The sequence below is a fragment of the Myripristis murdjan genome, chromosome 21 (assembly GCF_902150065.1).
Source record: "Myripristis murdjan chromosome 21, fMyrMur1.1, whole genome shotgun sequence".
Classification (NCBI taxonomy): Eukaryota; Metazoa; Chordata; class Actinopteri; order Holocentriformes; family Holocentridae; genus Myripristis; species Myripristis murdjan.
Window position 1 is genome coordinate 18,111,215 of NC_044000.1, and position 15,282 is coordinate 18,126,496.

Consider the following 15,282-nt stretch of genomic DNA (forward strand, 5'->3'; position numbering starts at 1 on the left):
CCCGACCCCAAGTGCATTGTGGGTGAAAGTTGTTAAACAGTTAGCTTGAGCTGAAGTGTTTGGCTAATCATTATCTAAAAAGAGGAAGCTCCGTTGTTCGCATAAGTACGCAAACGCCTTATCTGTTATCCCAGATATAATTCGGTGCTATCTCTACCCAGTCAGAATACACTGAAGTAAAGCGGTCACGGGCACAAGAGGTGTGGCCGCGGAGCCAAAATGGTAATGACTGCACGCCAGTTTCACAGTTCGCACTGATTCGTCGTTAGTTTAAACTGACGTCTGCTAGACAACAAGGAACTAACAGCGACAAGTGAGCCCGGACCCTTGAACATGGCTGAGGTTGACCAACACGAATCCGACCAGGTATCGTAAATTCTCAGCTTTTTCTCCACCAACTTTTGTCTCACAATTGCATGGCTAACGTGTTGCTAACTCTCTTTTGACAGGAGATGGAGAAAAAGATTGAGGAGACGAGGCAGAGGTTCAAAAATGAGTACCTTCAAGGTAACTTAACAGTTATTGTTATTAAACCGACATCAACTTGGTTATTGGCAAACCACTAGCTCGGTACACATTATAATGTTAACCATTTGTACAACAGTGTGTGTAAAATGTGCTAGGTTAACTTTACTTACTACTTTACTTCATGTTAATAACGTGACATTGTTAACATGAAGCTAGCTCAGTTTCCACATAGCCCGCTGTTGTTTATGGTAAGAGGTCCTGTTGCTTTGTCCCTAGGTGGGACTCACACATATACATGTACTGCACTACTTTATGATCAGTATATCTCAAATAACATGTTTTCCCCATCTGTTACTTTGCGCTTTAGTCATTAATGACAAAAGGACAAAGTTTGAAAGTGAAAGTATGTGCTTGACCGCTTTTTGTTGGTCATGTGACTTTTCCTTTGTGTTATTTTTTTTTACAGATTCATCAGATAAATATGACTCCAGAGATGTAGAAAGACTCCAGAAAGATGATGCTTGGGTGGAGGGCTACCTGACATGGAGAATCTATGTTGTTGACGATACCTTGAAAATGATTGATGAAAGTTTTCAGTGGAGAAAAGACCTTGGTGTGAATGGTAGGCAATAATGTTGGGATCTTTGTAATATCGTGCACAGCACCTAAAGGTATTGAATTGTTGACATTTAGGTGTTTGTAAGCTTAGCAAACAGATCAGTGGCTGTCTTTGTGCGTCCATGGGATGGAAAGACAGTGTCTTATTGTGTGTTGAGCACCCGCATCTCTGCATTTCCTCCCAGAACAATCCCCTCTGTTTCTGTTTTCTGAAAAAAAATTACTTAGAATTGCTGTTTGTTACTCAAGAAATTGCTGCCTTTCAAGCCAGAAAATTGTATTTGTTATATTTGTATTCTGGAATTAGATTTATGTAAGTTATTATTATCCAATTTCCCTACATCAGATAAGTGAAATTATCACATTGGTCATATTTTTGTTCCTTTAACTGGGAAAGGGCTGGTGCTTGTTTCCTATACTGCAAGCACATTTCGAGGAAGACCCTTGTTGTCCCCATAAACAGATAGGAATTTACAAGTGCTAAATAAAGTTCAACCTCCCTCCCCAGGTTTAGGATGTCAGGAAATGTATCAGAAAGTAATGTGAGCATTTGCAGGTCTTAAACGTTTTACTCAGAAATGGTTGGAAAAGGATGGAGAAGTATTCCTAGACAGCTGTCATTCACATCCTATCTGTCTGTGCATTTTATGTTGCTTCAGACCTGTTTCAGCTGTAGCCTTCTCAAGGTTAGCCTGTTGAGAAGGCTAACTTTGAGTTGAGTATGCTCAGGTGTTACCAGTGGACATGATATTGAGCGCTGACAAAAACTTCAAAATGCAAGAATTTTCTGTGCCATGAAATGAAGGCCTCAAAAAAGCCTAGAATTTTTACGCAGGAATGTGTGTAGAAACGCAGAATACCCTTTCATTAGTGCTAAAACAATCACCAGTTAGTTGGTTGACAGAAATTAAATAGATTCCAATTTTGATAACTGATTAGCCTAATTGTTTTAGTCACCTATCAAGTAAAAATATCTAACATTTGCAGGTTACAGCTTCACAAATGCAAAGTGGATTTTACTGTTCTTTGTTTCATATTAAGAAATCAATACTAGCGACAGTAAATAAGCAGTGGCACCCATTAATTTTGGCCCTGGTAACTTGTGATGGGCATTTTGCATTATTTTTGACATTTTATAGACTAAACGATTACTTAATTAACATATTTGTAAGTTGCAGTACTAGTCAGTGTAGCTACTGTTGGCCTGTTGCCTTGAAATTTTCAGTATCAGCTCTAATTGATATTATCAGTTTTTCAATGCTCTGTGTGTGTTTTCATGTATGTTTCAGATCTCACTGAGAGCAGTATTCCCAAATGGATGTTTGAGACTGGTGCTGTGTTCCTCCATGGCTACGACAAAGAGGGCAACAAGCTCTGTATGTGTATTCCAGATCTACTCAGTCCTTAGTTGTTTGTCATACACAACATATCTATTCCCTTAAAATGCATAAGCCAAGCCAGATTTTATGCAAATAAGCCCACTTATATCATTTATTTATTACTTATTATTTACTGCTAACAGTCCTTTTTAACTGTTTTTTTCTGGATTTAGTCTGGTTCAAGGTAAAGCTGCACATCAAGGATGCAAAAACCATATTGGACAAGAAGAAGTATGTTGCTTTTTGGCTCGAGCGGTATGCAAAGAGGGAACCTGGGATGCCACTCACTGTTGTGTTTGACATGGCAGAATCTGGTCTCAGCAATATAGTAAGTGCATGATATTAAAAAAATAAAATGCTTGAAGATTCAAATTATTTTGGTGCTTCCAAAAATTGGCGTTTTGCTAATCCAAGTTTTAATTGCACTACAGTTTTTCAAGTGAAAATCCAGACCTCCAAAAGGAATGTTTTTTGAATTTTCATTCCTTATTAAACACGCTTGCCTTCTATTAAAAAAAAAGAGCAATATTTTGCCATGGGTGTCATTGAAGCCCTAGTGAGCATCCTAATATTTCTTGCTGTTTGAGCCATGGTGTTGGAGGGATTGATATTCTTCAATGGTTTAACACTTTGGAGATTAAAGTGACCTTTAAATCCGGTTGGTCAATCCAAGTGGACTGCCTAATCCATAGACTGACTTTGTCCCAGACGCCGGCTCGCTGTTAGAGCTCTCTGTCAGCAAGTGAATTTCATGGGCCAGACTCTCTCCTGGAGCAATGTCTCAATTAAACTGAGATAAACCAACACATGCAAGGCAGAAAGGATAAATAACTGTGAAACGCAAATATGAAATTAGCGGATTAGAAGACTTGTTTGGAAAGCAGCCTTATTGAGGTTTGTTGAACCGCAGTAGGGGCTGGGGTAGGCCTACTCACTGTGATCTCATTAAGGCTTCAGGAGTGTGTCTGCTGCATAGCAATGAGACTTGCAAACATTAATGGAGCCCTCAGCCCAGCCAGGCTATAGGAACTGCTTCCATTGACAGATATGCAGTTTGTTCGATGATGATAATTAACCTATTACAATAACACATATTTTGCACATTCACCTGAAAGAGAGATTTCAAGCGTAGCGAGAAACTTTGATTGCAGTATGTGCTTTGCATGTGAAATTTACCATTTCCCTCTTATTTCAATTATTGGATTTTCTTTTTCTTATTGAAGGGTTGATTAGATTTGTGTTTTTTGAATTAGACTGTCTACATTCTTTATCATTTGTGTATGGGGGGCATTCAGGTTTAAGCCATTTACTGTTACCTCTTGCTAGTTTTGTGTGGTAATTGTGCAAAATATCCCAGAAGTGATCCTGTTAGATATAGGTAATTCAGTCAAGGTTTTAGAATTGATGATTTTCTGGACGAAGAACCACTGGTCACACAGAATAGAGATATTCCCCTCAATGATGCCCTCAGCCTTTTTCATACAGACATACCACTGTCTAGAGGGTTGTGAGTAAACAATGTTTGTAAAGTCAATACTCAGAATCCATGGAAAAAAGAAAGAAAGGGAATTAGAGGAATTGAACAGGGGTCTGCTCAGAGGAACTTGTGACAAATCTTCATTTTGTCATGAATTGAGTCATTTCAGATCTAGAGGCGGTAAAGAGCAAGCAAACAGTCTGCCTATGGAAAGTCTACAAAGCATCTTTCACAGTTGAAGCCCTCTGTGAGGTTCTGTTTAATGCATAATGTCACAGTTTTTTAACTTTGTGTTTCAGGACATGGACTTTGTGAAGTACATCATCAATTGCTTCAAAGTATATTACCCAAAGTTTTTGTGTAAGTATAAAAAAATGTAATAAATGTAATAAAGACAAAATAAATGTGTACTTTGATTTCCATATGCAAGTTTTACTCATTAATAGACATTTACTGCCAGTTTCAAGTCAAACCTGGAAAAAATAGAAATTATTTTTGATGTAAGCAAACATTTTTCTTTCTTTCCATGGCAGCCAAAATGATCATTGTGGATATGCCTTGGATCATGAATGGTGAGACTGCCTTTTTCTTCAAGTTCAGTTGTATATATATCTGTTGGAAAGAGACCTTAATGATTGTATACTAGCATTTTGAACATAACACATGTATTTGCGTTGCAGCTGCATGGAAAATTGTGAAGACATGGTTGGGTCCCGAAGCTATCAGCAAGCTGAAGTTTGCATCCAAATCTGAGATCCAGACATTCATTGGCCCTGAATACCTGCCACCTCACATGGGTGGAATGGTATGTCATTAAGTCTCTCTATAAGTGCTAGTGTTAATGGGGGATTGTGGCATTTTCTATACCTATCAAGGACATGAGACCACAATAATTTACATTTAGCATGTAAAAACATGCTTGTAGTGATATTCCATATTTCGCTACATTTCAGGACCCCTTCAAGTACAGCTACCCTCCCCTTCCTGATGATGACTTTCAAACACCCATCTGTGACAATGGACCCATTGTGAGTGAGGATGAAACAGAGAGTAAAGAGGGTGAATTGGAGAGCAAAGACACCCTTGAGTCTAGCTTCAACTCTGAGGTTGCCGTAAAGCCCAAAAAGGTACAAAGCATCATTTCAAGTTTATATAATCCAGTCATTTTCAATCCCTTCATAGTGTGGAAAAGCTCAGAAGACAGCTGAGAGAATCCCAGTACCTCTGATTTCTTGTAAAGTGTTTCAGTTAACTAGAATTAGAAGAACCCCTGTTTTGTATGTCTGTCTGTCTCTCTCTCTGTTTGTGTATGTGTAAATGTGTGTTTGGGGGCAGTTTTTTTGTTTTATCACATTGATCCACATCTTGTAGCCGAAGCTGGATTAGTAAGTATTGAGGTAATGGATGGAAATGGTAAATTAACGCCATACATGATGCTAATGTTCAGGCTAAGTTGGTGAGCTGATAAGTTGGTTGATGTTTCCATGGTTATAAAATGTGCCATAATCACACTTGAGTTGTTCCCAGTGCCTCTCTCACTCAGTCTTAACAATAATGGAAGGCTTTACTCGTTAACACTAGTGTAATGTGAGCTGAGGCTGATTTAGTCACAATTAACTGTGTATCTGGCTTTTTCAGGCAGTAATGTCCATCTCTGGCATCCTGTCAAATAAGATGCCCTGTGGCTAAAACTTCCTCTTCACTTTGATATTAGCCTTCACTCACACAGTCTTTAGTTTCATGTTTTTTGTTGTTGTTATTGTTGTTGTTGTTATTTTTTTATTTTTTTTTTAAGTTGAGTCTGAGATTACAGCATGTAATCGGGTGCCTCTGCCGAGACAGCTGTGAATTAAGTGGCAGTAATGCCCCGATTTGGCGACATTAAGCTCCTGCTCATTGTCTCTGTGAAGGTGACTCCTAATGTCTTCAGCTGCAGTTTAATCCTGCCAACAATGCCCACACATCACAGCCACCCTCACTCAGCACATTTCTTCTCTGATCTTCTGAGCTCCCGTTCAGCTACGCAGAGTGTGTCAAGTCTGTTACTGAAGCTGGCCCGCTGTAGCTGGATTCGTTTTTTTTTTTTTCCCTGCACATCAGAGCACCTCACTTTCAACACAGGGCTCTTTAGAAATGTTCACAGCACAGGTCCCCACTGGCTGTTTCTTTTTGTTCTGACTAATGGATTTGTCTTTGACCTCGTTGGAGGCTGGAGTGATGCGGCTCATGACAGCCTGTCCTGTGCTTATGGGCTGCCTGGGAAGCAGCCCCGACACAGCTCCATCACAGAGACGCCCACAGCTTTTAGCGTAAATGTGTCCATGCAGCCACTGTTAACCTCGCTCTCACTCTGCTGTCACCACGCTGCACCCTACTTGCGGTCAGGGCATCGACATATGCCACATATTCCACTCTCCCTACAGGACTATTCGGCCTTCGCCCCATAATCTATTTAACTGCTTTTCTAGCCAGCAGCATGAAAATCAACCCTGCATGGAAATAGATGGAGGGTATTAAAGAGGTCATCTCAGGAAATACCTGGTATGGTGAGATTTTTGGTCTTGTGCTGTGTCCAGTCAAGGTTTATTCTGCTAGTGCTGTTTAATGTTGCAATTTTTCATTCACTGATATTTTTGTTGTTTTATTGTCTTGGATGACCTGAGTAGTTTACATGTAACCTAGATAAGATAGCTAAGGCACGACTGAACTGTAGTCCATAACAGCTGTATTGTAGGCAAACCCCTGCTGAGCTTTTAAGCTGTTTGTCTTACCTGCTGCCCATAAGAGACTCCCCTGTATTCATTGGAGAGACCCGGCAAGCCCTGCGTCACCCAAAGCTGCTCCCATGAGTCGCCTAAGCCTCGGCAAACAAACAGCACTGCTCTGATTGTAAATGAATGCCACATTAGTCATGCATAACAGATTTAGATTTACAGAATGGCGATATGCAAATCACTCAGTCAGTAGCTTGAACAGTAATCCACAGCCACCAGTTTGAAAGGCATGGTTCTGGTCTTACTGTAAGATAGAGCACAAAATCGGCTCGCACTGCTTCTCGAGCCTATTAACAAAAAGGGTCAACCTGCCTTGCATGACCCCAGAGAAAATAGCATAGGGGTTTGTTCTACTAGTGCAGTATTTATTTAGTTCATCACCACTGAAGCCTGTAGCTGGAGCAAAACAGCCACTACAGTCTGCTGAGCTGTGATGTTTGACTGCCTGTTAGACTGGAAACAAGGTATTTCTCATCTGTGTACTAGGTCCATGGCAAAGAGTTTTTTTTTTTGTTTTTTTTTTTGGAGAGGTTGGAGTTGCACAAATACACTACAGTATAACAGTCATTTTATGAATATGTCTGACTCTGAGCAAATGGATTCTATGAGTGAAGCAGATTGATAAGTCCCTAATAAGCTAGGTCTTCTTTCGGGGCGTGCTAGACTGTGCTGTGACGAAAACTGAGGCAAGGTGTTATATGCCAGTTAGAGCACCTGCCAACATTTCAAGCCTGTCTGAACGCATTCCACAGCGTTATGCTCAGCTCTCTTCTCATCCTTCTTGTCTACATAAACAAGAGATGCTCTCACCCCCCCCCCCCCCCCCCCCCCCCCCCCCCCCCCCCCCCCGACTAGAGTACCTCTGGGTTCCAGCACTGCACCGATAACCGATTGCTACAGGAAGCTAATTGCCTTTCTTTCTGTTTTGAAACAAGGGCTGGAGGTGGTAAGGCAGTATAGGATCACACCCACACATGGAGCTCAGAGTCCGGGAAATTTCTGCAGACTGGAAAGGCAGGTGTACTTGTGTCAAATATTATTTCTGAGTGCACCTCCCTCACCATCTACTGATGTCATCACCACCACGGACGTATTTGATATTTTGGATTTTTGACTTTTTTTTTAAACAAGGGATACAACGGTGTAGGCTAATTGCTTGATAGCCTACCTTGTCCACAACTGGTTGGACAATATGGAACCAAGCCAGTCACTCCTTTAACAGCATAGTTATCACAACAGAGATACTGGACAGCATTGTTATTTGTGCCTAACATTATTATCAACTTCACTATATTTGAATTAGCTTTTAACTTTAGATCAGAACCGTTTAGCATAAATATTATCATGTTACAGTAAAGCAAGTTATTAACACTAGCGCTAAATTATTTATCATACTAGAGTATGTTTATTGTGTTACACTTTTAAGTGTTACTAATCTTAGCACAAAAAACTTTTTTTTACTAACAGTTGCCAAATGAATTTTGTAAGCAAAGCTACCTCTGTGCCTCGATCTATCTATCCCTTCTGTCTGGAGTCTGCTGTTTGCATACAGAATGGCATTTGTGCCCTAGTGTCAAAGTATGTATAACTGATATGCACTTCACGTCACTAGAAATTTGCAGTGTAGGATGATGCAACATTCTGAAGCCTAATTATTTCCTTTCATTTTTGTCATTTTACACAATGTGTGTATAAGCCATTTTCATGTTGGTTCTTGTTTTAATGTAAGCTGTGGTCCATTTTATTTCTGTGTTTATGATCATTTCATTAATTGAATTTTAACAATGAATCTGTGTCTCAAAATAAATTCATTTCTTTAGATTTTTATGAATCTATACTGAATTTGGTTAATATGGAATATGGCATTAAAAATGCCAATGATGAGTACTGTACTTCTAATGCATTTATTAAAGCAGCCTTCTTTATGAAATTCAGGCACCTTTTAATTTAATTTCTCTATGTTTCTAATTTAATTTTACTATGTTTTCATTTTTTGTTTTTCATCACACAATGACCTGATTGTATTAGACCTGATTTTTTTAAAATGATAAATAAATGGAGACATTTCAGAAGCAGCTAACTATCTCTTGATGTCTTGATTCTGGCAGCAGTGTGGCAGCCAGCCATTGAATTAAGATGACGTGTTTTGTTGCTTATCACAGCAAAGGACACACTTCCCCTCTGAGTCATAAATGTTCCCATCACAGGGAGAGCCCACTCACCTTTCCCCCTGCCCACCCATCCTCTCCTGATGCGCTCACGCTCCCATCTGTCTCACACAATCTGTGGTCCCAACAACACCGTGAAAAAAGCCTAGTGATTCAAGCATCCATTCCCCCAACTGACCTTCAGCCATAATTTCCAATTTTTATGCACACGCTGCACAATTTCTGTTTTGTCAGCTGTTGTGTCTCGTGGCGCTACATGTGTGGCGGACTAGATTTAGATATGGAACAAAGTTTACTGGTGTTTTGTTGAAGTGAAAGTTACAATGTATCAGTTATTATGTTGACCTCTGGCCTGGTTGCAATCGTCACAGGGGAATCTGTTGTCAAGGGGTCATGTGTTTGTGTGTTATTTTTGTTCTGCATTTGCAAATGGAGACGCTGTTTATGTTTCTGTGCCTCCTGTGGAGGCTACTAGAAATAATGGTCTGGACTTGTCATGGGATTTTCCTGGAAAAGATGACTTCCATTTTTGTAACAGATGGCACTTCACGCTGTTATTTCATATGGACCGTTTATTAATCATTACAGATGACTGTCAGGATCTTCATTAACATATCTTTCTCTGTATGGAGGTCAAGGGGCGCACACTGCATTTTCAGAGAAAGATTACAGTCATGTGCATAAGTTATCAGTGTCCTGAAATCCTTTCTAATTAAGTGGTCTTTGTTGTTGCAGGTGAATTTCCTAGAGGACAGTCTCAGGGCAGAGGACAATGATAAGGGAGACACATCCAATAAGACCAAGGGAGCCAGGAAGCCACTGACCACCTTCAGAGGCCCTCTGCTACATGTTAGGTACTCACCCTGTTCTTCCCTTTCCATCTCATCATCAGGTTACAGCCAATCACAGTGCCACTGTGACTACAAGCCAGTTGTATCTACAGAGGCCGCACATTAAGGTGTAAATGATTGACTTATCAGCTCAAAGTCTAAAGCCTTATATTGATTTGTTTGTACCTTTATAGCTCAATTGATCTAGTCAGATATGGGTAGAAATTAAGGATCCCACCCAATCAATTGTTCATTGGGTGGAAATCGGTTGGTGTAGTTAATTGTTATGTGCTTCAATAATCAATGCGTAACCTTTACCAATGGCCAGTTGATCGAGGAGCACTTGTCACTTTTTGCCGGTATTGTCATACATATGAAATGGGCAAACGAGGGCTCAGTAAATTGCAAAGGGTGCTGTTGACCACAAAATGACCTCAAAGTTAGTGAAGTGCAGAGCTTTATAATTATCACACAGTGATTTAATCAGATATCGTTAATTTTATACTTCACATAAGTTAATGTAAAAGATACGTAATTTACCAATGTAAGAATTACTTTCATTGTCGAGTTTGGACTTACTGAGATTCAGTTGCTTGGGTCTTGGGTAAATACTCGGGTAAAGCGCATTTACATTCAGATACTGTATGACATTACTCGTAATTTTCATGAATAATGTCCACTGAGTTATGTTTTTACAGTGTGAGGTCTTTGATCTGAGGTTCTTGACAGCTTCGGGCTATGTATTAGACTGATAAACAGATTTATATGAGCCTTAAATGCAATTATGTTTCAGAGCTGTGTTAGTCCTGATTCAAGACTGGGGGGCTTTAGTGGGGACGGGGGAAGGGAGGCTTTGATCTTCAGTATGTGTTCGTCAAAGGTTTTGTGAGCCTCGAGAGTCACTGTGGGCTCAAGGGACTGCCACACTCCGTAGCTGTTTTGAGAAAAAGAACACAAGAGGATATGAAAAAGAAAAAAAAAACACTCTTTGTTCCTAAATGTTTCAGTCCGTGAAATGTAGCCAAGCTGTGTCAAGGAGAAACTTCATAAACAGAAATTCATATCCTTTTGGTAATTTGAGATTGAGTAACGGTCTACTCTGCATGAAGTGTTCACTGAGGCTGAGTTCATCAAATCACAAAGTAGTCATAGCTCACTGAGGGAGGCATTGGACGTGCATGGATTGTGTGTGAGAGATTGAAGCAATGTGCCTCTTGGCTAGTTGTTAGGCCATAGATATGCTTATGCTCCAGATTTCACAGCTTTGATGCACAATCAGAGCTCTTTCCTGCCTAAACCTGATAGTAATGGGGTGTAATTCCTCGTGTACCCTGTAAAGGGGTTGAGATATAGCAGCTCCAGCCACCCGAAGGCCTGACAGCTCCATATGGGTCAGGAATAAATGCAGCACATCAGAGACTTTGAGTGCAGCCTGAAGAAAAGTAGTTTGCAGCTATGCTGCTTGGAACAATCTCTTACAGACAGTAACATGCTGATTCTGCTGGCACTCCCCTTTGTGGAAATGAGTCCATATCTGATTAATGTGCACAAAGAGTCAGAAACCCATATTTGAAAGTGTGCATTATGATTATTTTGATTCGTACAAACGCTGTGAAATGTTGCTACTCACAGCGGCCAGTCTCGAGGCAGGACTTTATAAGGCAAATTGTTAAGCAGGAAAAGCTACCAATCCTTGGATAATCATACCACACAGACTGTAAGGCTCTCATCTTAGCACAGGAAGCTTAGCAACCCGATCAATAGTGCGAAGATACCACCGAGAGGAACAACAAAGCATGCTGTAAAGCAAACGGAAACTCTGCATCTAGTGGTTATATCAGCATCGAAGTGCCCACATAGACACTTTATAGTAAAGAATTATTTATTGAGACCTGTGCCTCTGCTTTCCATCCAGACAGCCCATTAAATGTGGTTTGTGTTCAAAGCTATGTTTTTTTCTCTTTCTCCCTCCAGTCCTGCAGAGGAACTCAGCTTTGGTTCTAAAGAGACAGAGAAGAAATGCCTTATTATCCTGAACAATGTGACCAAAAACCAAGTGGCCTTCAAGGTGTGTGTGTATGTGTGTGTGTGCACATGCTTGCATCCCTGTGTGTGCTTACTTATGTGCTATAGAATTGCCAAGTTGGGCAGAGTTATATTGGGCAGCCAAAGCTCTGGAAGTAAAAATCCCATTTGTTTTCCCAATTGCAGTGTTACATGATGACCTGTTTTTAGCGTTGTCAAACACTTTGATGGACATGAAACTCATGAGTCAACTACAAGTCCCACAGTGCATTGCCTCAAGAAACAGCCAATCACTGAGCTTCAAATTCTGTCGCTTGTGCTGAGCTATATAGCTTTGAGTGGACTTTATACACACATTTTCAGATTATTTCAGGAAAAATTGTGTATGATTTTGCCCCTCCTTGCAACCTCCAGATTACAGTATAATACAATATAAGACTGAATTTATCAGAACATTTTTTGCGCTTAAGCTGGCATTCGATGGAAGAAACATGACTTCTCAGAAATTAAGTTAAAATATTTAGAAGTGATGGCCATAGCATAACCCTGTAATATTGTTTATTTATCCAGGAGACACCTGTGATTTTGTGTTCCTGTATGTATGTATCCTGATACAAATAATATTGTGACCCATGTGTTGTATTGTGAGGTCCCTGGCAGTATTGTATTACATGCTTAGGTGTGTGATCACCGGTGGACAAAAGTATGCCTCTATAATATAGACTTTGTGTGTTTTTATGCGATTTCTCTTGAAGCTGCCTCTGGTGTGTTCACAGGTACGAACTACCGCACCTGAGAAGTACAGAGTGAAGCCAAGCAGCAGCTGCTGTGAACCAGGTGCTTCGGTCGATATCGTGGTGTCTTTACACGGAGGTACAGCACTTAAACTCCGCACTCCACTCCACTCACGCCGGATGTTTCCAAATGCTCTACTGAAGTCCAGAATAATCAAGTGGTCCAGTCCAAAGTCCAAAGTGCCGGCAAAGTGCCACGTTCTTTTCCTGACATACATATTTCAGCAGTGATAAAAGAATCATCTCATGTCCCCAAAACAAACCTTCAGAAGCCTAACATAACAGGACTTGACAACGTTGTGAGTTAGAACATTTTGTGGCCTTCGAACTCTGAAATGTCAGCTGTAGCTTGTGACGTGCTTCTCATGACTCACACAAATCCATCTTATATCACATTTTTGTTTTTTTTCCTGGATTTTTAACACTAGACGTTTTTTGTGTCACTGTCCAGCTGAGTTTTGTGAATAAGGCTGCTCTGTCTCTGATTATGAGCTTTGCAGTCAACTGTCTGTTCCTTGTTTCACCAGACTATTGAAACAACAGCGACCTGAAAAACCCCTTCACATTTATTTAAGTTTAACCCATTCCTGTAGATAACAAATGCTTTCTTACGTCAAAGAGGGTAAACAATGAAAAAGAGGTGAAGAAAAACATCACATCATCAGCATTTTAATAGTTTTTTTGTCTGAAAATAAAAATGTGCCAGAATTAGTATTCCTGCTGAAGTTGTATGTCATCCACAATAATTGTCATAATAATCACATTGTGACTGTTTTACCGTAATGTTCAGCCCTAATATAGGAACAAAAAATTGTGAGGAAGCTCAATGGCTTTTTTGTTAAAATTGTATCCACAGTTACATGACATTTCCTTTTGATTTAATCATGGCTTGGATGTTTTCATGCAGGTTATCAAGCATCTCCACAGGACCGCTTTCTGGTCATGGCTGCAGAGATGGAAAATGCTGGAGCGCAAGAGCTTGCACAGTTCTGGAAAGAAGTGTCCAGAGCCAAGGTCATGGAACACAGGTATAACGCTGCGCTCCTTATTCAGCCATGTCAATTAATGAGCTGAAGAGTTTGTAAGATGACAAGCCGTGACCTTTGCCAAGTTGTCTCTGGTTTCACAGGCCTGACCTCAAGCCAGCTCTGTTACTTAATTTGTCTCGCTCTCCTGCCGCGCAGATTTGCTCGCTGCGTTTGTGACACTGGACTCAGAAGCTGCTAATCTGCCTGATGCCCTCGGCTCATTAGATTGTGTCTTTCCTGTAGATTACGCTGTCACGTCTTGGAGAGCATTAAAGCAACACCAAGTCCTCCCGGGGACAGCCCCATGGAGGCAGGGACCAATGGGAATCAAGATCTTAACACAGCGGTGAGCTCTGATTGGAGGAGAATATGTAATGTCTTGTTGTTACAATATATTTGCTTTTGATTCGCTGTGATACTTTCAGCTCCCACTATAGATTTAGTGAAGTCCTCTGGTTTTAAAACATGCTGTATATTACAATTCAGTATTCACTGTATAAATGGCACAGTGTTTATCACCTTCAGATGATCTCTTGACTTATTTACCAATCTAAAAATTGAAAAGCACCAAAATTATTCAGATGTGAACATGCATACCCTGTACAAGCCAGACATTGGATGATGATTTAATTTTTACCCAAGTAAGTATAATGAGTAGGCTAAATTTAGGAATATCAAATAGCATCTCTATTAAAGTCTAGTAGAACACCCAGCCATTAATCAACTACCTGGTTAATTAATCTACTGTACATTTTTAATAGTTTGATTTTTTTTTTTCTTCCCATGACTTTCATTACAAGGACGTTAGCTTGATGAGCCAGGTGAATGAACCTAATCTTTTCCCAGCAGCTCATGCGAGTGACGGCCTGCAATGCAAGGTTGGAGCAGAAGCTGGACAAGTGTCTGTGGGTCCAGAAGGTTCTCATTGGGCTGGTCCTGATCCTGATGGTGCTCAACCTCCTGTGTCTGTACCTCCTGGGAACTGCCCAGCGGCCGTCTTGACCTGTCCCACAGGCGTCTGCATTTGTCAACTATAGACACACATAGATGTCCTGCGGGTCCACGTTTATAGGGTCAACCATATGAGGGAAGGTGGGTCGTCCTGAGCTCACCAGAGAAACCTCACCCCCGTCTCCGTCCCTCTCCAACAGCTGTTGTCATGGAGAGGAGGAGTGTTCTCTGGCAGCAGCAAAATTAGGGATACGTGAATTTGTGGCATTTTCACTTCGTTATGGAGAGATTTGTACTCGTCTGTTTTAAGGCACTCGAGCTACAGTAGCTGAGACTCTTTAAAACCATGTGCAATGAAATCATAAATGTATTTTTTATGACTGATCATGGGATAATAAACAGAGTCTATTTATTGCAGAAATGACAATACGTAGAAAAAATTAGTTTTAGTCATTTTTTTCTGATCATACTGTACATTTATTCATATCTATATGCGAATAAACGGGCACTTATTTGTTTTTCAGCTTGTCTCGTTTTGTTGAGCCTTACTTTTACATGTTTGTATAGTCAGGTATCAAACAGAGATGAGAATAAGGACGAGTGAAATGCCTCAGCCACTAAGCAGCAAAGACGCTGCAACTCATCTTTCGCCTGTTTTCCATATCCGTACTGTTGCCATGCATCATGCAAAAGCCTCATCAGTGCAGAGGTGTCTAATTGAAAACATTGCAGTGTGTGACCTCGCTAAACCTCTGCTCACTTATCCCTGG

The 15,282-nt window shown here is 40.5% G+C and overlaps 1 protein-coding gene across 2 annotated transcripts; it reads left to right on the top strand.

The window, feature by feature from the left end:
* Positions 1-32: 32 nt before the first annotated feature.
* On the top strand, positions 33-15,035 carry mospd2 (motile sperm domain containing 2). 2 transcript variants are annotated; one of them, XM_030081188.1, is made up of 15 exons: positions 33-366; positions 450-507; positions 935-1,090; positions 2,376-2,462; positions 2,639-2,793; positions 4,242-4,302; positions 4,476-4,514; positions 4,623-4,747; positions 4,896-5,069; positions 9,620-9,738; positions 11,689-11,782; positions 12,516-12,612; positions 13,441-13,561; positions 13,805-13,907; positions 14,408-15,035. In XM_030081188.1, the coding sequence occupies exons 1-15, from the start codon at positions 334-336 to the stop codon at positions 14,561-14,563; spliced, it is 1,578 nt and encodes a 525-aa protein (XP_029937048.1). In that variant the 5' UTR covers positions 33-333; the 3' UTR covers positions 14,564-15,035. The 2 variants fall into 2 exon arrangements, with proteins under 2 accessions (XP_029937048.1, XP_029937049.1); XM_030081189.1 differs by having other exon boundaries at positions 14,411-15,035.
* Positions 15,036-15,282: the final 247 nt, after the last annotated feature.

What these genes read in the sequence shown, in the direction of transcription:
- mospd2 (XM_030081188.1), top strand. Translation starts at nt 334, where the DNA reads ATGGCTGAGGTTGACCAACACGAATCCGACCAG. An exon ending in CAAAAATGAGTACCTTCAAG is followed by an intron (nt 508 to 934) that starts GTAACTTAACAG and finishes TTTTTTTTACAG; the next exon opens with ATTCATCAGATAAATATGAC. An exon ending in TATGCCTTGGATCATGAATG is followed by an intron (nt 4,515 to 4,622) that starts GTGAGACTGCCT and finishes TTTGCGTTGCAG; the next exon opens with CTGCATGGAAAATTGTGAAG.